Source organism: Lissotriton vulgaris, unplaced genomic scaffold, assembly GCF_964263255.1.
Source record: "Lissotriton vulgaris unplaced genomic scaffold, aLisVul1.2 SCAFFOLD_1988, whole genome shotgun sequence".
Classification (NCBI taxonomy): domain Eukaryota; kingdom Metazoa; phylum Chordata; class Amphibia; order Caudata; family Salamandridae; genus Lissotriton; species Lissotriton vulgaris.
Genome location: NW_028255791.1, coordinates 248712 through 271014, shown reverse-complemented (window position 1 = coordinate 271014; position 22303 = coordinate 248712). Strand labels below are relative to the sequence as shown.

General features: G+C 46.8%; 2 protein-coding genes across 2 annotated transcripts in view; one reads left to right on the top strand and one right to left on the bottom strand.

The window, feature by feature from the left end:
* LOC147658895 (putative RNA polymerase II subunit B1 CTD phosphatase RPAP2) overlaps positions 1 to 16695 on the bottom strand; it is a 189979-nt gene extending 173284 nt beyond the window's left edge. The window contains exon 1 of the mRNA XM_086952049.1: positions 16563 to 16695. Within this exon, the coding sequence (XP_086808175.1) occupies positions 16563 to 16611 (49 nt within the window). The 5' untranslated portion in view covers positions 16612 to 16695. The remainder of the gene's footprint in view (positions 1 to 16562) is intronic.
* A 300-nt stretch (positions 16696 to 16995) lies between these two features.
* LOC147658894 (glomulin-like) overlaps positions 16996 to 22303 on the top strand; it is a gene marked incomplete at its 3' end in the record, with an annotated part of 250879 nt that continues 245571 nt past the window's right edge. The window contains exon 1 of the mRNA XM_086952048.1: positions 16996 to 17139. The remainder of the gene's footprint in view (positions 17140 to 22303) is intronic.

Sequence of the window (22303 nt, the reverse complement as noted above, 5' to 3'; positions counted from 1 at the left end):
TATGAAGGGACCGGAGTCCGAACGCTCGATAACCCTCGAGCGGGGACTGTCCAATGTCTATGATGGAACCGGAGTCTGAACGCTCGATAACCCTCGAGCGGGGACTGGCCAAGGGTAATGGACGGGTCGCAAACGCCAGTAGACTGCAGGGTCAGGTTAGTGGCCTTACGCCTCCTTGCTGAAGCGTCCTGCCCTTCCTCCTCACACACAAGCCACACGGAGCTCACATTCCTTGAAGCTGCAGCTAAACGGACTCGCGTCTTAGTATTCAAAATATCCGACGCCGACTGCTGGCTTCCACGTGATTTATATGTTGACGCCCTCCTCGTGCGTTCGCCGCGCTAGGCGTTCTGGGAAGGGTAGTTTGGGCGGGCGTGTTTCTGGGTCATGTAGTTCCCTGATCCTTTGTCTCCTCTGCGGGGCTCCGATGTGTGTCTTAACAAAAATGCCAATAAAGAGTGTTTTTATAATAAAAAAAAGTCAAACAAGCAAAATATTGACTGGGCGAAGCCACCAAAAGTATTTACTTGATGAGTGGACTTCCCTAGAAGCAAAATGTTCTTTTTTTCTTTCAGAGCTTTTCCTGCCAAAACCAACAGGTTGGGCAGGACCTTGTCAAACTGGCTTCGGGAGGACTTCCTCAGATACAGTCTACATTCAACTGTGCCCCACTAGAGGATTTTGACCTCCATTTTAGAGACTTAGGGCCAGATTTAGATATCGGCGGACAGGTTACTCTGTCATAATGGTGACAGATATGTCGTCCATTGAAAACTAAATCTAATAGGATATTATGGGATTTATTTTTCAGAGGACAGGATATCTGTCTCGTTGTGACGGAGTAACCCATCCGCCAATATCTAAATCAGGACCAAAGTTTGAAAGTAACATCCTTGACAGGGCCAATCTCAATTGGTGTATCTGATGCGTGCTCCATCATGGTTGGACTGAATTTGCGCTTAAATCATGATCACATACAAATGGTACTTTCTGTAGGAGCTTTACGTTTTCTTGGTGCTTTCACTCTTAAATCTTTTTTAAAATTCAAATCACTGGTTTCCTTTCTTGTACTTCTGTCATTTTGCTTATTGAATTTTTTTCTATTTTTATAAATTAGAGTAAGGTTTTATTGTTTTGTATTTTCTATTTTTCAACCATTTTAGTACTTTTTAATGCGTTACACATTTTCTCTGAGTTACGTCGGTCTGCTCTGGCCGTAGCTACCAGGGGATGATCTCATGTTTAAATTATTAACACATTTGACTGAACGCAACAGATTAGTGAATTTATTACTTTTGGTGGTCTACTATCAGCTCGAATTAATAATTAACTTTCTTACAATTTTACAATGCAAGCAATATTCATCTAAAGGCTTAACTACACAACTGTAACCAGGAAACCTGGGTGCAAATCTCAGCTTTTTCATTCGATCAAACAGTATGATCCTGGGCAATAGACTCTACTACATTGTGACTCACATTTCTTGACCAACTAATTTGACAGTGGCTTGAAGTAATTCAATTTAGGTAATGCCTTATACATAAAACATAAATATTAACCCTCTATGGGCTAACAGGCAATAATAGTGCTTCATATGTCAAGACAGTGGCTGTATATAAAGTATCAATGACAAACTGAAATCTCTTGGTTCACTCATAACAACGTTCTCAGTGTGTAAAGGCATTCTTAAATGCTTCTAGGTTGAAGTTTGAAATGATTGTTTCAATAAATATCACTTGATAAGGTTAACTAATTAAAATGCAAATGATTTAAAATTATTAGTTAAAAATGTGGCACGATTAACATAAAATTCAAAGCTGAAATGTATTAATTTAAAATGTGCAAACTGTGAAAGTTGAAGAAATTGATGTACATAGACAGCATTCATTCCCCTTCTTCTCCCACTCCTCTCCCTGTGAGCACCATGAATACCGTAAACTATTGACCGTATCACTCTGCCAGTAAGAGCCCATACCCCTATGCATATGTACAGCCAGTTTAGGCACCATGGCCTATTTACCCATTGGAACCCCCGGCTTCCCTCCTGCGCATATCCTTACACCCCCTCTCTCATGCATAGACCATGAAACCCTCTCCCTCTGCGCGACCCTGCTGTGAAAGGCAACTCTCCTGCTTGACCCGCACAAAACCCCCTCCATTCCCTCTTGAAGAGGCATCCTTCGCCTTAGCTGACATAGCCCTCCCCAGCTGCACCTGGCTGCCCCCGCTCTCTCATGTACGGGTCATAAGATCTCTCTCTCTCTCTCTGTGACTCTGTCCCTGTGTCCACCCTGGCTACCCCTCCCTTCTCCTCACATGGGCAAGTCATAAACCTTCTTCTTCTGCAAGGCCCTGTCCTTGAGAGTCACGGCCGCGCCTGACCAACACCTCCTTCCCTTCCATGAATGCCCCTCTGTTGACAAGCCTTCCCTCCGCGCTCGATTGTCCACGCGGCATGAATACCACTCCTTTGATGACCCCTTCCCCCGAGTCCGGCTGACCACACATGTCCGAGGCCATCGCCTAAGCCAGGAGATACCATTTACTGCCCTTATTGTATGAAGTCACTCCTCCTCAAGAGACCCACTATTGATCCTAGCCACCCCACCCCCTGGGCTATGATCAGGCGTACACATCCTACGAAACACTCAGCTGCGTGATTGCCCTCCCCTCTTATCAGCAGGTCAAGGGTCCCCATTGTGAACACGTGTGGGGTAGGATTGACACGAGGATTATAGGGATGTCTTTCTTTTGCGTCATACTGTCCTGATTGTGTTATCAAGTGTTCTGTAAGGTATAAAAGCAAGAGTCTCAGCTCACTTGTTAGAGCACCTCCCGAAAGACACTGTGTTTCGTGTCCGAAATGACTGGCTCTCCTCATGAGAATTAAACTCTGTTCTTGATTCCTGCTTCCAGCGCCCGTCTCTTTATTTTGGTAATTATTCACATGGGAACTAAGAGGCGGTTTGCGCCAGCGGCCTGGGCATCGATAGGATTATGGGCTCATTTTCCACAGTTGGCGTCCCAACGCGGGGTCCATCAGTGACATAGGGTCCGATAAGAGAGATCCAGACGAAGAAGTGAACATCTAAATGATCGGGGTATGCCTGCCTTGAGAGGGCCCTCGCCCGGCTGCCGATCGACAGAACTTCACCAATTCTGAACTGACCTCTCTTGAGTGACCTATTGTCCTGACTGGAATCCCATAGGAATGCTACATGGAGTAAGAGAACGATCGGGCGCTGGAGGAGGGAGTCGAAGAACTATCCGTATGGTCCGGTCCGGGTAAGATTAAGTAGGGTGTTTTTACGCCTGATTGGTAGGGTGGCTCTGTCCACCTGATTGATTGATTGTTTGTATTGGAATCGGTATTTGTATACTGATATTGTTGGTATTGGTTCATTTAGCTTTGAAGGCTACTTGACATATTGGTTCTCTTCTGAGAACGAGACATTCTCTGTTTACAAACAGCGGCGAATAGGAACGTCGTCCCTCTTTGCAGATAGAGAAGGGTAGGTAATGCAGACTTTTTGTCCCCGTTGTAATTCGTCATGCCTACTTTTCTCCCCACTGGATTGTTTGAAGTCGATTAATAATCGATTGTTGTTCTTTGAGATCTTCCCTGTCTACAAACTGAGACGAGTAGAAATATTCTGTCTTCCTTTTTGGATAGCGAAGGGCAGGTAATGCAGACATTTGTCCCCGTTGTAATCCGTCATGCCTGTTTTTCTCCCCACTGATTGGTTGGTTGCCTGGACATTGTTGTTCCAGGAATTGTTTCGTTTGAGGTATTTTCTGCCTGCAAACAACGTGGAATAGAAATATTCTATCTAGTCTTTGCAAGTAGTAAAGGGTAGGTTATGCCCCTTTGTGAATTCGTCAGTCCTACCCACTCCCCACTGTTTGGTTATTTGGGGGGTAGCTCGCATGGTCCGCCCAGGAGACTACCCTTATGGAGGACATATGCTCCCCGCTCATGGGCCATTTAGTGGAAGTAGATCATCTGGTCCGTCCAGGAGGCTACCCTAGTAAATGGAAGTACATCGCTCGGTCTGTCCAGGATGATACCCTAATGAAGGAATATATGTTCCCCTTTCGATCGATAATCTCGTTCCACCCCGGACCATTTATTGGAGGGAACTCGTCTGGTCCGTCCAGAAGTACCCCCTAGTGAAAAGGACACATAAAAAATATGAAGTGATCACCGTTCCCTACTAATAGAAAGCTTTAGCTCGAAACACGCTAAGGAAGAGAAAGAAAAATAGAAAAGGAAATCAGGCTAAGTCAGTAACCCCCTGATGAGCTTTTGACTTCACTAAAAAATAAGAAACATTAGAAATAGTTCATAATAAGAAATATAAAATGGCGAAAAATTTGGCAGCAAAAATAGCCACGAGGTAGCTAGGCTTCACTGCCTGTTCCTGCTCCCAACATGCCTGCCTCATTGCCCGCCACGCCCAAATAACGGTCACATGAAATAGAAACAATCCAATAGGTACCTACCCCCATTCCGGAAGCTCCCGAAGTGCAACAGGTCCGCGGTTACGCCCATCCGGAAGGCGAGGCCTCGAGGCACGAGGGGCTCGCCTGGCCACGGTCAGGAGGAGATGATGTTGGGCAGGCGGTCCAAAGAATGACAGAGACCTCTCCTTCTCTCCTCTTCTGCTGCCCTGCAGGCCACGGGGGGGGGGCTGTCTTGCCTCAGCCACCGACCCCCCCCCCCCCTTCTGTCTCTCGCCTGGTCCGACCCACGAAGAAGGCCGAAGCCAAAAGCGAGAATGGCGGCGCTCTCAAGTAGTCCCGCCACATGTCAAATTCCTGGATAGTTACAGGTAGTGCCGCCACATGTCGACGCCTGGACAGTTCCAGGTAGTCCCGCCACATGTCAAGAGAAAAGGGGGGGCTGTCTTGCCTCAGCCGCCGACCACCCCCCCATCTTCAATAGCCAGCACGGCCAATATCGAAGCGACGGAGCCGAGGAACGGCGCGGGGTCGCTGGAAGGGGGAGGTGACGCGAACGAGCCTCCCCCACCTCCCTCCAGGTGGAGGCTTCCAGCGACACCCCAATGCTCTTACTTAAAGAGGGTCAACATCAAAAAGCGGTCTTCTGCCCAGGACGGGCACACGCTCCATGCCTTCTCTCCTCGACCTTGAAGATTCTATGAGAGCCGGGGGGGCACCCCGATCCCTCCTCGTGGGCGCCCCCGCCCCCTCACTGGGAACCACGACATCGGTGCAACTCCTGCCGGCACCAGCCTCGGATTGGAAATGGCTAAAATGCAGCCACGGCACAGACTTGTTCAGTTCCGGAGGAACACCAGGATGACCCGGTAGGAAAATTGTTGCCGCCCTTCCCACTCTTTGACTCATGGTCCATATTGTTAGACTGTTAACCACATAGCACAAAACTTTTTGAACTACCAACGGAAGGTTCTGGGCCAACCATGCGAGACTAGAGACATTCTGACTATGCTGGAACTCGCCTGACCCCTCCCAAAATGGCGCCGACACAAAATGAGACGTTTTGAATAAACTTTGTTGCACCCTGATTGCGCAGCTTGTTGTCCCGAGATCTATATGCAGTTTTTGGATAATGAAAGTAGATATGAAGGATGTTGAGTATGTGCTTGGATAATGAACTGACTTAGGGTGGGTACTGATTATGATTTGGAAAATGAATTGGTGTAATTTAGATAAAGAATGAGTATTGGATAATGAATTTATGAATTAATTAAAACTGAATTCTTGACATGCATCATGCTTGCTCTGTAAGAAAATTTTAATACGATTTTATTGCACTGCTGCACTTTATGCAATGAACTGCCACCAATTTCGTTTATTAAAAGTATTTTGAAAAAGAAAGCATGGTTGTAGCAGTTGCATTAATGAGTTTTGGATGCCCTACTACTGTGAGCAAAGAATAAGTATGATAAAGGATGTAGATCAAAAGGGATCAGATATTTAGCAGCTACATTATGTATCGCAGGCAGCCAGGAAAAGTGTTTTAGACACCCTTAAAACGACACCACAGAAATGCCACCTGGCCGTCACCCTTGCCCCCGACAGAGAGGGTTACGACCGAGTAACTCATGTAGATATGTAGATCGTCAATGATCATCTATCTGACATTACTGGTCCCTCTAGGCTTAAACGCCGAGATGGTAAAGAAATGCAGTACGCGGAGATAGGTCGAGTAGGTGGTAGGTAAAAACATTTTTGGACTACTACATGCTGATGTACTTTGAATGCTGCCCCCCCCCACCCCTTCTTTTCCCTCCCTTCTGCAGGTCACGTCAGAACGTCGGCTGAAGTGTGGAAGAGCGACGGTCGGACCACCGACGAAAAAGGGAAAGAGGGAATATGTGTGTAGTCGTTATAACGATAAGTTTTTTAAAAGACGTAGGCTTAACATGACTGTTCCTCCTTAGGACATAGCGACTGAGAGGATGGACTGACATAGAAACTGGACAGGTACTGAATGACGAAAAATTGACTAGAAATGACGTGTTAGATAATGTAACTGGACGTTTGACTAGGTAGGGAAAGGACAAAGAAAAATTATACGGGTAAGGGTTGCCACGGCACCACCCGTCTAGGAAGTTAGAAATGTTGCTGATGTTCAAAATGCACTACCCCCTTTCTCACACTCTTATAGATATAGCCAAGCTGTCCGACTGTTCTCCCGATCAATACTTGCCGTTGCCTCAGCCTGGAGAACTTCCCACCAAAGGAGGGAACAGAAAAATGGTTTAAGATCCAGCCATGGGTAACTAGCACGACCAGGTTAATTACTGATCGACCAACCGAGGTGTGAGTATTGGTAATTGGGAACGCTCGCAGGCGTGACAAGCGAGAAGGGAAAGGGGGGAAGGGTAGAAAGAGCTAAGCACGTAGATAAATAGGATAGTAAAGATACGTAGGATATATATATATAAACAGATCTTGTAGGCTAACAACTGTTTCCTGTCTTGTCGTGAATGTCCTGTATATGTGTAATACATGTGCCGTCTTCCCTGTCTGAGTTTGTGTGTGTGTAATGTACGAATTTATGTCTTCCCTCTGTCTGTATCTGCGTGTTACCTGACCTTTGCTGTTCTGTGTTGTGAGCGCACTAAATGACCTATTTTCGTACACGTCTCTCTCTCTCTCTCTCTCTCTCTCTCTCTCTCACCACCCCTTATCTCTCTCTCTCTCTCTCTCTCTCTCTCCCTCTCTCTACATGTCATACGTGTACCGAATGGCTCGTTTAGATTGCGGACGACTCTCACTCTCTATGAGAGTCTCCCTATTTTCTCTCCCTCTTTTTGGTAAAACTGTACCCCACCGGTACCAGTCTGATTTGATACATATTGAACGCGAAGGTGTTCAGCGAAATTGACCGAAAACTAAAATGACTGTATCTCGCCATATTACTGCCTCTCCTTTCTGCAAAATGAATGAACTTGAATTGGCTGAGAAGGAAAGGACAGGTAAGACGACTAAAGTCCCCCAAATCTGGCCATTTATAGGGGAACTGTATGTCAATGGCACCTTATGTCTGTTCTTCAGAGACGAACGCCAACGTCTAGATTGACCCCCAATGCCCAGATTGCCCCACCCCCCTTTTTGCACCGAAGCGTAAGCGCCGGAAGCATCCCCGCCCCATTTTGATAGAACCCGGTTGCTGTCCCGGATATAAACATGATGACCATGAGTAGCTGTTGACCCTCGAGAAAATCTTGTTTTACCTGACTGTCGATGATGGCACCCCCGCCCTGTCTGAAAATGTTAGCCAGTCCTGAAGGGAAATGCTCCGTAATGTTGAATATGATGTAACGCACAGTTGATGGGAATCTCATTTATCCTCACTTGAGTTATAAACAGGACAATGAATAAACCTGCCATAAACTCAGTAGGAACGCTGACACATGCACTGCTTGGTAATAGGACCTCTGACTGTGACCAATGAGCGTATCTCCCAAATGCGTAGAATTGAGGGAGGAATTCACATGCGTAGATATCTTCTTCTGCCATTTCTCTAAAACCTTGTCTTGTACCTATTCAAAGATTCACGATCACCGAAGGAGATGGGTCAGATGTGACGTACAGCCTGACTGCGGATCTTGGGACTCGTGTGACCTCGACCAAAGGTGGAGCCGCAGAGCAACAGGATACGGGACGAGACCGCAATTTCAACGTGGAAAATGAAAAACGATGGGCCGCCTCGAAGCCCCCCCGCCTGCTAACCCACGTGTGCCTGGAGTCTCCGTCCCCCTTCTTTGGGCCCGATGGATGGGCCTGCCTGCTTGTTATCCTTTGCTCCCTTGGTCCCTTTTGCGTGTCCCAGGAACTCTGACCCAACTCCGCCCTCTCACCTATCGACTATTTGAACCACACTCACCCTCTTTTCCACGTGACTTTTTGCCAAGGGAAAGAACCGCATTCCACTGGGAATAGGGTGCTGCCATAGAACTATGGGTGCCGAGCATAAGGCGCCACCAACCGGATTGTTTAGGGAACAGGACTGTGGTCTAACAGCAGAGGACTGACCGCACCCTGCAACGCGTAAGGATAGAACCGAGCTGGACCTATAGCTCCACCGCCGGTGCTCAACAGCGCCAACGAAAGTACACGGACTAGAGCCTACCAGTGATGGCTCACTGACAAAAAGACACTGTGACGAAGAAATATTGTGTATTGAACTGAATTCCGCTCTCAACTACCTGGTCAAAACTGTTCATTGGTCACATTTTTTAAGTCAGAAAGATTTTTTTTGCTATGTAGTGCGTTTAATTGTTAGGAACTCAACGAAAAGCAATTTTCTATGTACTGCATTCTGTCCATCACCTTAACTGTCTATGATTGTACGCCAAATGTTAGTATCGACAAAATGCTAATTCATCAACGATGCCTGTCTACCTGTAAACCCATCAATTGCAGAAATGACTGCTGTTATGTAAAAAGGGGCGACTGTGAAAGTTGAAGAAATTGATGTACATAGACAGCATTCATTCCCCTTCTTCTCCCACTCCTCTCCCTGTGAGCACCATGAATACCGTAAACTATTGACCGTATCACTCTGCCAGTAAGAGCCCATACCCCTATGCATATGTACAGCCAGTTTAGGCACCATGGCCTATTTACCCATTGGAACCCCCGGCTTCCCTCCTGCGCATATCCTTACACCCCCTCTCTCATGCATAGACCATGAAACCCTCTCCCTCTGCGCGACCCTGCTGTGAAAGGCAACTCTCCTGCTTGACCCGCACAAAACCCCCTCCATTCCCTCTTGAAGAGGCATCCTTCGCCTTAGCTGACATAGCCCTCCCCAGCTGCACCTGGCTGCCCCCGCTCTCTCATGTACGGGTCATAAGATCTCTCTCTCTCTCTGTGTGACTCTGTCCCTGTGTCCACCCTGGCTACCCCTCCCTTCTCCTCACATGGGCAAGTCATAAACCTTCTTCTTCTGCAAGGCCCTGTCCTTGAGAGTCACGGCCGCGCCTGACCAACACCTCCTTCCCTTCCATGAATGCCCCTCTGTTGACAAGCCTTCCCTCCGCGCTCGATTGTCCACGCGGCATGAATACCACTCCTTTGATGACCCCTTCCCCCGAGTCCGGCTGACCACACATGTCCGAGGCCATCGCCTAAGCCAGGAGATACCATTTACTGCCCTTATTGTATGAAGTCACTCCTCCTCAAGAGACCCACTATTGATCCTAGCCACCCCACCCCCTGGGCTATGATCAGGCGTACACATCCTACGAAACACTCAGCTGCGTGATTGCCCTCCCCTCTTATCAGCAGGTCAAGGGTCCCCATTGTGAACACGTGTGGGGTAGGATTGACACGAGGATTATAGGGATGTCTTTCTTTTGCGTCATACTGTCCTGATTGTGTTATCAAGTGTTCTGTAAGGTATAAAAGCAAGAGTCTCAGCTCACTTGTTAGAGCACCTCCCGAAAGACACTGTGTTTCGTGTCCGAAATGACTGGCTCTCCTCATGAGAATTAAACTCTGTTCTTGATTCCTGCTTCCAGCGCCCGTCTCTTTATTTTGGTAATTATTCACATGGGAACTAAGAGGCGGTTTGCGCCAGCGGCCTGGGCATCGATAGGATTATGGGCTCATTTTCCACAAACTGCAATAGGCAGGCATAGCTATGTGTATACACCATAGAAATACTAGGAAGCAAGTTGCCTTTACCTAGAAGTGAACCCAATATTGATGAACTGTGCACAAATATCATTTAAAAGTCTGACCTTAATGTGAAGATGCTTAGAAATGTTCCTCATAACTGCAGCATGTTCCGGTATTAATCAAATGTATTATTTTACCAAGCCACATACTGTTTGCAATGATTAACTTCAGATTTTCACACTATTTCACATAATAATAGAATAGTGGCACATTTGAAGCAATTTTTCTTGTTCATACTTAATTAAATGCATTACTAAACAGTATTTTGCAAAGTTAATGTTTCTTTTATGTAGCAAAGTTAATTGTGTACTTAACTTAACTACATAAGAATGCCTGTAGCTAACTTGTAATAAAGCTTTGCAATAAGCATGTATTTTTGTGGGAAAGGAAGAGTTTTTCCCGATGCTTTCCTCCTCTCCGTACCCACCTCCTGACATTTGTGGTTACTGCTGTTTCTGTTCATCTATACTTAATTTTGAGGCTTTATTTTTGCAGATTGCTACTGGAACTGAATGATCACTTACTCAAATTACTGAGAATCGGCGGAGTTTCATTAACTACTCTTGATGGGAAGTTCTTCTGCATAAAATAGGCTTTAAGCTTTAAAGATTAAATTGGCTAATGCGGACAAAGAAAAGACTAAAAATACAACTTCAAATCTCTTAATGAGAATAAAGCTTTTAAAATGCATTCAAACTCTCATCATTGACTGAATTTGGTATTGTATTTGAAATTTGCTTGTGATGCCGAAATAGCTATTTGAATCATAATACAGTGGCAAAGATCCATCACCTAGAGGAGATGAGATCAGCTCGGGAACAGGGCTTAACCCTGCAAGTGATGGTGGTTGAATTGTTGAACCATAATATTTAATTTTGGCCCCAATCCACACTATCACACTCAATGCAGTAATAAAACCTCACGCATTCAAACACCTAAAGATGTTGACGTGACTTTTTTCATTTCAAAGAATTATCATATTTTAAGTGGCATTTTAGCCTGATCTACACTTCAAAAACTTCTCTCGCGTTTCACAGGTCCCTTAGTGAGTAGCTCTGGGGTCTCCAACCTTTTCTGTAGTGAGAGCTAATTCTGCTCAAGGAAAGTCCTGCCGAGCTACTAGCATATTTTATCACTGTAAAATGCTGATGATATGTATTGACATTGCACTATGACCACCGTAAGTACGATTATCAGTAGTAACCACCCAAACATTCTAGGTGAAGTTATCAGCAGAATACTAGGAAACTTTTCTCAATACTAAATGATTGTAATGAAGTAACATTCAAATCATCACTTGCTGTGTGCCACAAAGGGTATTACCACAGCATTAAGTCTCCCCAACTCAAATTGAATTATCATTCAGCTAACATCTTTAAATGTGTTTTAGAATTGTATATTAGTTTATGAAAATACACATATTTTTCTATCAAAACCAATTCCCACTTTGAGCAATCAAACTCAGTTTTCCAGAAGAAAAACCTTTTCTGGCAAAGCATATTTTTTTCCTTTAAAAATCAAATCAGTTTTCATTGTTAGAAAGTACACAATCCGTAAACATCCGCTTTTCATTTTCATTGAGTACAGCCATGTAAAATTGCCTCTCATGGACAAATTATGCTTCAAATACCTTGGAATCATAGGCCATGCTTGCTCAGCATAACACTAAGAATGCCTCTGTTATGCTAATAATGCCCACCATTAAACGAGGGCTACCACTGTTCCACAGCTGGATGCCTAACATATATCAGTTATGGCCATTATTATGGGAGAAGGGGTTGTCACTTTGTCAGGAATGGCTAAAAGCAGGCCAGTCATGCTCTTAATATCTCAATGATGGCAGTAAGTATGTAATTACTAGACTTGTATGCCCAAAATAGTCAAGGATAAAAATACTATGGCTATGGCACAATTATACCATAAGCGGGCACAATTGCGTCCGAGATAATAATCTTAGGATGGGGACCAGCATACATATTTAGCAGTCCTTGACACTAGGAGTAGCTTTAAGGAATGAACACTGTTTAATAGGGAAGGACACAATGTCAAACACCCACACAAAAATGAATGTGATGCTTTAATTTTCTCTGCCCTGGATTGTGAGAAGTTGGCCTGATATATAGTGCTCACTATTCTAGTGATCACTGTGTATCATACCAAACGACCCTTATTGATGATTGGTTGTAAGTCAACCTTATAGACCAGCTATCCTAGTAGCGTGGACAAAAGCAGTCTTCAGGCTAAACTCTAGAGGGCGTGTTAAGCCAGCTGTTTTACCATCACATATACCCCTTGAACACCAAGTGAAAGGACACCACACAAGTTGTTATGAAAAATAAAGTATATTTATTTATAACAAGTCTACCCTGAACTCTTTATGAGTCAGGGAGCTAAGCACAATACAAAACTCTTACGAAAATACTACAAGTTGCACAATTTACACAAATGCCCGAGGGGCACGAAAAACCATATACTCTAAAAGTGGAATGCGAAATACTAGCAGGTAAGTAACAAGATCCAGAGGCTTCAGGATCGCTAGGACTACACTACTAAACTCTAAGGTTAGGAGCAGGAGGCCTAGGGAGATCGGGTGCAGAGTGTGCACTCTCACGCGGGATGCGGGACAAAGTCTATGGAGGCTAGTATTTCTAAAGTTACTGTTTTCGGACGAATCCGACTAGATAGACTTAAAACAAAAAAGGATCTGGGCACTTGGATAGTGAACCTGGGTTGGAGCACCGAAATGCTCGGGAAAAGACGTCAGGAATCCTCGTTGTAGTCTATGGAGCCTGAAAGAAGAAGTTGCTGGCAGGCGACCAGTGAAGATGATTGGTGTGATCCAAGCCTAGATCGATGATGGAGACGACCTGAAAGCAGAGGGAACTCAGTTCTTAATCACTAGCCAGTGATTGTGTGGGCACCAGGATGGCACCGGATGAAGTCACCTCGACCAGGTGAGTGGGCGACGCTGGACTCTGCAGTCACACGGGCTAGGAGGCGTTGTCGGCGACCAGGCTGGAGGTGCGAGCTGTCCCACGAAGGTGTCTGCTGTCGGCGATGCTGGACCCAAGATGGGGGCAACAAACCTTGGCAAAGGCAAGCCCACGCGGTGGAGTCAAGATGGCGTCTGGAGTGGACCAGGAGGGTCCGGGGTGCTCCTCTTTTGGAGGAGAGCAAGGGCCAGTCTGGAGCAACCAGACCAGCGGTGAAATCGTCGTGGTACGTCGTCAGGAGGGCCACTAGCCAACGGGCAAGTGACCGGACAACGCGGTGAGCAGCAAAGAGCAGAAGGGCCCCACGCAGATCTCGTGGATGCTGGGGGGCTGGACTTCGGTGCTGGAGCTGCTCTGGGTTGGGGCTTCTCAAACCCCAGTGCACTCACTCGAGGATCCCTCGGCGGTCGTGCTGGTTAAGCGTCGTGCAGTTTCTGAAGATGGCCGGTCCCTCAGGTCTCGTCACACCCACGAATCTTAGCTGGGCTGATGATGCAGGTAGAGGTCAGAGATGCCAGGGAATCCGGATCTCGTCGAGCTGGTCAGTCTTGATCCCGAGGATGGACGTGCAGCAAACAGCGATGCTTAGGTGGTGCCTGCGGGTGCAGGGTGGCTACTCCTTAGCCACAAGGGAGAGTCTTCAAAGAATGTCAAGAGTTCCTTTCGTGGAAAGTAGTTCAAGATTCAAGATGATCTAATTTGGGAAGGGGGCCGCTCCTACCTTTATTCTAAGAAAAGGGGCTGGCACGCGCATGGTCCTGCCCATGGGTGGGACCAGGAGGGGGTGGTTACACCCCTCTCCTTTGTCCGGTCTCTCCCCAGCTCAGGGGCTGGGGTGCCCCTGGAACTGGTTTGAGCCGGCGTATGCACAGTGAGCACCGGGGTGCCACTTGCAGTCACCTTCCTCTCAGCCCTGCCTCCCTGGGATACACAAAACCCTGTCTGGGATGGTGCTAGCACCGCCCCTGACAGGAAACCCTTTGTCCAAGCGCTCCTTGCTGGAAGGACTCCCAGCAGCAGGAGGTCAGACTTGTGTCTGTGGTGGCAGCATCCATTTTGTGATGCTGAGGCTCGAGTTAACTTTAACCGGGGTTCTAGTTACATACATGTCGTGTCCCTCTAGAAGGGTGGAATGCTAACCCCGTCGCCAGAATTGGCGAGGGGTTAGTATTCCAATTCGTATGACACCTTACTCGACATGTTTTGATAATGCTATGCCAAAGTTAGCATTTGACCGCGAGGTACATAATGCACTTAAGAGTATATGGTATAGCGTTATCATGGAACAGCTATTAGGACTTGGTTCCGCAAGCTGCAAATGGGCTCAGCTCATGCCAGAGCACCATCTCACATAATTCCAAGCACTCTGCCTTCAGGATTGATAAGGCCTGCCATAGGAGTGACTGATAGGAATATATGTGTCCATTTTAGGGTTAGATATAGGAATACTATACCTAAAGCAAAGGGTGATTACACCACCTTGCCCCAGCTGTCGTGCAGCCAGTTGTGTCAGATTTGGATGGCCAGCCAGGGGTGGCATAATACATGCTACAGCCCCTGGTAGGCCCTGGGTACACCTAGGCCCTGGGTACCTAAGGTACACTGTACAGGGACTGATAAGGTGACTCATTATCCAATTGGTTATGCACCTAAGGTACATGGAATCCATTTTACAGAGAGAGCAGTGGGCCTGGGGTCCTGAATAGCAGGGCCCCAGGTCAACTAAGTCGAAAAACAAGCAAAACACCAGGCAAAAAGTTGGGGGTAACCATAGTCAGATATCCACCTGTGATGCTTTAATTTTCTCTGCCCTGGATGCATACTCTCTTCTCCTCAGCTCATTGGTTGATTATGCTACCAACTAACACATTTTCACTCTAGTTCTTGCAGTCACACACTTTGGTGGGTCAGCCCTGGTTACAGCTGCCACTATTCTTTGAAGTCACACAAAGTTCAACTGATAGAGCAGGGCATATAACATGGCCAATCTCCATCTTAGGTAGATTTAAAGTAGATAAAAATGGTTCATGTGGCAGACCCATAGGCCAACGCCGTAACCTCTACATGCTTCAACACCCTCTGCATACTCTGCAAGACCTTCAAATAGATCCCCCCGAATACAGGAAGACCGTCATCCACACACTCATCAGCAGCAGGCTGAACTACGGGAACGCCCTCTAAGCCGGAATCAACAAATCTCTACTCCACATACTCCAGAATGCTGCAGCCAGACTCGTTCTCATCATCCCATGACAATACCACATCACCCAGCTCCTACAAGTCCTCCACTGGCTCGCCAAAGAAAAAAGTGACCTTCAAGCTGTTCACACACACACCTACAAAGCCCTCCACAACAACGGCCCCTAATACCTGAACAAGAAAATCTCCTTCTACACCCCCAAGAGAAACCTCCGCTCCGCTGACCAGTCCTTGGCTGAAATCCCCCACATCCACAGAGCCAGAACAAGAGGCAGATCATTCTCATACATTGCGGTCAAGACCTGGAACAAACTTCCCCTCAGCATCAGATGAAGCCCCAACCTGCAATCATTCAGGAAGAGCCTCAAGACCAGGCTTTTTGAATGACCGGAACTGCCCAAATTTATACCCCCAGCACATTGAGACCCTCAGGGGTGAGTAGTGCGCTCTATAAATCCCTGATTGATTGATTGATTGGCCAACACAATGTGTGTTTGAGTGTTATCAAGAGGCCCTGCCATTGGTTTGGCTGTCTGTAACTCTTACGGATAATGAAACGAGCAGTGCAGCCTTCTTTAATATACACAGAATCTCTGAGATCGTCTTGGTTTGGCTTCACCTCAGAGAGCTACTTTGAGGGTGCTGGTGAGCTACCAATAGCTCCCGAGCTACTGGTTGGAGACCCCTGGAGTAGCTCATCCAGCAACGGTCTTTCTTTGAATTCCTGCGAACTGTAATCCCGATTTGATATTATAATTGGATCAGAAGGACCACAAATCCCTGAATACAAAAGGGAATTAATGGACTGGATGAATTACTTATGCATGAACTGGGAATCCTGAACGCTTTGCATGCTAACCTTTTGCAGATGACTGTGTCGTTGTGGACCTCCCCCAACCACCACCTCCTTACCCATCTCCAAGTATGCCATCATCCAAAGGCACAACAGTAAACTTAGTAAAAGCAGGCGTTTTGACACACTTCAGCAATCTTCAGAAACCTGCAGACATGGTCATGCTGGTTTAGAAAGCATAACATGCTCTAACTCGAAATATAAACAGCAGACTACGCGTTCATGGGAGAATGCAAAATGCATGAACACTTTTAAGAGTATCTTAAAACTCAGGAGTGCCACATATGAACAGAGATGTGCGGGCATCCCTGGCATGTATGACAACAGCTCAGACAGACCTGCAGCGCCCTTGGCGGACCTGGCGGTCCTCTTCTTTCCTTCGGCCATGTCACCTTCTGTCAAACACAGTCACTGCCCATAGACCTAAACCACCAATGTGAAGCACTCTCATCTCTATCACTCACGGACCGCTCTAACAGGAAGTGAACGCTGCGTGTCAAGCCTCGATCTAGACAAGTATCACCAGCTAGGTAAATACATCAGAGAAAGAGAAGAAAGACTAAAATAAAAGCTTGTTTCGGACTACAATGAAATGGGCAAAGCATTTAATACACATATTAACGAGAGCTTGCCCATTAGTATTGTTTTTCAGGATATCCGCGACTATGCCACTTCCTTTACAAGAGTAATTTATTCCTCAATTGCTGCTACGGCTACACAGTTCCCAACGTCTTGAACACTAGACCGTACATCAAATGCAGTTCTTTGGCCATAACAAGATGGCGGCCACGTGATGCGTATTGTAAGGCATGCACATTCACGCCACGGGCTAGACATTAAGCTTGTGCTGGAGATTAATCTAAGTAGCCGACTGTCACATTTGTTCAGTGCTTGTGAGACTCTCACGTCCAGCAGGTAAATAATAAATTGTGCTATTTTCAATATATGTTAATTACTTATGATGAAATATGTCTACTCTTCATGGTACTTGGTGTTCACTTTACTTGTCTGCCTGTTTTTCGGTGGGAATGAGTTCCAAATGTATCACAAATGTGATCTCGAAATACCCTAAACGGCATCCAGCATTCTTTCTTCTTTTGTGGAAGTGCATTCTGTGTACTAGTTTTGTTCAGAAATCACTTTTTAAACGATCAGAAGCGTTGTGTTTAAGCATGTATATCCACAATGATCAATAGCGGATTTAAAGCAAAGGAGCTCTTGGGTGAGATTGACGGGTGGGAGCAGGACTATAGGCCAGCAGAATTTGGACTTTAAGGTTCCAACATAAAAGTATGACAAATAATACACAGGACAGGTGATGGTAAGAATGAATAAATGTGGAAGAAAATGTTGAGCATGACACGAGCTGTTCTTCAAGGCATGAGCTACTAATGTTTTTTTAAATAGCAATGCCTGATTTTTTTTTCTTTTCCTCTCTGTAATCAGGTAATATACCCTAGAGGGCCCCCATGTGTAAGTTACACCTGGTATGTGCGGACAATTTCTCATTTGGGTTATTTTATTATGCTTTGTGCATGCATGTGCAGAATAAGTGCTCTGGGGCTTCGATGTTCAGTGAGCTTGTCATGTGTATCAGCCACACAAACATGTAATATCACAGGAGAGTGCCTAGTCTGTTTCAAACTGATTCCCAGAGAAAGCAATTGGAGAAGGAGGTTCGAGGTTTGAGCTGAAGGAAGGTGGATGGCAAAGTAGCCTATCGTTTCAGTGTTCTCTTCACTTACATGTCAACTTTTCACAACAGAAAGAGGGAGATTTACAAAATGAAATGGTAGTTTAATTCTCCCATTCGCTTACGTTGAATGAGAGGATTTTGTGGGTCAGGGGAATCTAATTCGAAGTCACTTTTGGCTTTACAACATTGCGAGTCTTACAACTACATTTGGAAAGTTGGCATGTATGTCTAATGGGCATCTTGTTTTAGCAATAAAGCCTAGCGTAGTTTTTGTTTAATGCACTACCCTGCCCCCCCTTCATTGACAGTCAGGCGAGTTGCTCTGAATGGCAGGAAGTAAACAAAAAAGTGATGAACGGAATTGTTGAATTATTCTCAGCCACTTGCAATTTCTCTGGACCACATTTCAGTCCATCTTTCTTTTACCCACCATGCCACCTCAACAGGAACCATTCATATGTAAATGAGTCTTGGTCCTGATCCAGTAGGAACAGTTGAGACTGAACTATCAGACAAGGGCCTCTCTGAACGGGATATCAAGCAAACCCAGACCAGTTTCGGTCTATATGGGCCTCGTCAATAGGGTGTAGCTTTGGTCTTATGGCTTACTGAACACGTGAACCACATATACCCATCATACTACAGGCGTTGCACTGAGGTTAACTAAAAAGTGATGGGTGGTGTAGAGGAGTGAAAGGAGGTAAAATTAATTTAATGTTTCTCAGTATTAAGTCAAAATGACTGATCTTGAGTTGACAAGAATTACCATCATTATGACAGAACCAACATTTTACCAATGTGTTAACGCACATTCTCGCATGGATGCCCACAAAATGCTGAAAATCGCTGTCATATTGTCTGGGCCACCTTTTCAAGACGCTGGGCAATGTTTATCATCCCATGGATGCACCCAAGTTGACTGGAAATATTAGTGTTAAGCGAGGACCAGCAGACGACATGGGATGGGTAATGGCTATACTAATGCTCCAATGGATGCCTGCAGATTGTCATGAATTACCCCTATTGTGCGAAGGCCAGTATTTTACTATGATGTGACTGGGTAACATGCAAAGGATTTCAACATTTTGCCAAAAATGACCACAATTGGACAAGAACCAGCATTTTACCTGTGGAAGGTATCGCATCCTGGATGCCCACATGTTGCCAAGAAATACCAGCACTGTACCAAGGTCAACAGTTTACCTTCGATGGCATTGGTATACCATTGGGCATACCATTATGCCACTTTTCAGGCATGCATACACTCTCATAGATAGTGATATACAGGCATACAGAGAGGTTGCAAGATTTCTGTAAGTCACTGCAAATCATACTGTGAGAGGCCATCATCTAAACTCTGCAACTTAATTTTACTTGGTAACATCTTTTTATTAGTCACTTAGTGAATTGAAAGTGGGTATGAACACCACAAGAATTACACATGAGGATTACAGGTTTATTGAGAACTATCGCATCCCAAACAGTATTCCAGACTGTTATATCCCAGTAGTAGTTTTGTGTAGTTCAGGTGCAGGTTAATCAATATTTCCAGTCCTCAAGGACAGTACAATGGGGCTGGCACACGACAGGCCCCCCCTGTAGACGTTCCATCTGCCCCAGATCTTCCCCCACTTATTACGGCAGCCCCTGCTTTTATACACCTTTTTCTGCCACTAAACACCACTCCATGTCTCTTTTCTAGTCTCTGAGACGTGGTGCTGATTCTGCCCCCCAAAGATGAGCTATATTTCGTTTAGCATTCATCATATCTAGGTTCCTCCAGGTCTGCTCCATACGATTCACGTCCGTGGCATCCCTAACGTTGAGAAGATACCACTTGGCCGAAGGCGTAAAATCGCCTCCACATATACTATTGATACAAGTCACAACAGAACATCAGAAGTTCTGGATTACTGGGCACTCCCAAATGACATGGAAAAAGGACCCCTCCTGTCCTTGCTTCCTACGACCAGTTGACTCAGTTGCTCTACTCATCTTGAACATGGCATTGCAAGACAAATAGGACCTGTGGAATATTTTAAGCTGCACTAATCGAAACCGTGCTCTGATTGCCATTTCTTAGGGGGCGGCTAAAGCCTCAGGCCCATCTTCGTCAGCTAGGTCATCTAGATCTGCTTCCTAGCCGTGGCGCAAGGGAAAGAACGTATCAGGAGAGTTATTATTGAACTTTTTTATATGTGAGGCAGATCTCCCCTTGGCTCATATGATCATCTAGTAATCTCTGTTCTAATTGTGATGTCTCCGGTAAGGACCTCCCCTAGGAGGATTGTTGCTATCAGGGAATGTCACAGCTGCAGGTGTTGGAAGGTCTCTGCCGTCGCCAGTTCTATTCTGTTTGTAATTCAGTAAAGGGAATCGCCCTCTTCTTGGACAAGAGATCTACCACTTTAGAGATACTGATAAGGTCCCATTTATCAAAGCCTAGCCTTTTCCTCAGTGAGCCTAACTCTTCAGAATCCCATAGTGGTGTGACCTGGGTAATCCTGCCTTCCCAACCCACTGCCCTGATTGTCGTATGCAAAATCTGAACTGTATGTGTGGTTAGTCCCGCAAGGGGTTGATGTTTTGGGCGAGTGTATAATGCACATAAATACCCTCCCAGGTGTAAGATGTGTCGGTCCATACGATAAAATGGATTTTCTGGAGTTTGGTGAACCCATTGATTAATTACAGCAGATTACGCTGCCTGAAAGTATTTTGGAATATCTGACAGGGTTATTCCTCCATCATACCAGCATCTTGTTAATTGAGTCAGGGTGATACGAGGTATCCTGTCCCATTTGCAAGGTCCTGACTTCACCCTCTATGGATGTAACATATGATGTGGGAAAGGTGTATTGTGCAGCACATGGGAAGCATGGCAGTGCCATTATTTTGATGAAGGCTGGGGGGCGGAGCTAGCCGGCGTCTATGGCGGGCGCATAAGTGCGGAGCTCCGTGCTAGCGCTGCCAAAGATCCGTAAATTATCCTATCAACGGCGGCGAACACCGTGTGATTCCGGCGGGGGCTGACTCCCCTGCCCCTTGCGGACCTCCGACGAGAATTTGGGCGAGGTGCGGACCCGGGAACCACCCGCAACACCGCCGAACGGAGAACGACGGACCAGGCCAGAATCCCCGGCCTTTCCTGGGAAGCGCGGCCGTGTTGCGTCACCCGACGTGCGGCCGCCTGGTGCGGGCACCGAGACACTGATTGAGCTCCGTGATCGGAAGCTCCCACGGCTCCACCTGCACGCTGCAAACACTGCTAAGGGCCCCTGAAGGGCTAGATAACTACACTGGAGCGCACGGCGGACCCTGGTGTGAGGCGAATTTGAAAGGCGGCCAGCGGCTGAACCCACGTGTCGCCAGCGGAGCCCCGCGCCAGCACAAGCACCTTTACACACTGCCGGTAAGGACTCCCTGGTCGCCTGCAGGTGCAGCGCAAGACTTGGGGAGAGAGAGGCTGCGGTGGGACGGAGAGTCCGGGACGCGAGGACTACACACTGAGGGGGTTCGAGGGCGTCCTGGGGTTGACCAACCTTGTGTGAAGACCATTGCCGACCGGCCATCTTGGCCTATAGGCCCCACTGGCACGCCCTACATATAAGAAGCCTCGACCGACGGTCCCCCGGTACCATCCTGCGGACGGGGAGGGACCCCTCATTGCTCCTTTGGGGGGCTATCGAACCCCAAGACTTGCGGACACTCGCCTACTTAGTCACTGGTACGATGGGCAAAGGGGACAAGACGCAGTCGAAACTCACGTTTGACCAGCGGAGACAGAAGATGCCAGAGCCTCCGGCTGCCCAGTCCCCGGGAGCTGCTGCCGACCCGAGCGCCGGACTGTGTGCAGAAATAAAAGGCATGCTTACCACAATGGAAAAAGGCCTACAGGAGAGCATGTCAGCCATTGGCACCAAGATTGACGCCCTGGCGTACCGGATGGATCGGATGACGGAGAGGGTGGACAAGCATGCGGAGCGGCTGGACATGGTAGAGCGCAGGTTGACGGAGGCGGAGGAGGCGCAGACAGAATGGGATGCTGACCGTAAGCAGTTTGGGAGGCTACTACAGGTGATACAGGAAAAATCGGAAGACTTGGAGGCGCGCTCCAGGCGGTCTAACATCCGCGTCACGGGTGTGGCGGAGTCGACCCAAACGGGTAAAATGGAACTGTTCATCGAGAAACTTCTTAAGACTTTATTGGGAGACGACACTTTTTCCCCCATGTTTATAGTGGAGCGTGCCCACCGTACCCTGGGACCAAGGCCTCCTCCAGGCGCGAATCCTAGGCCGATCATTGCGAAACTCCTCAACTACAGGGACAGAGACGCGGCCCTCCGTGCCGCTCGAGAGAAGGGGAAGCTGCAGTACGAGGGA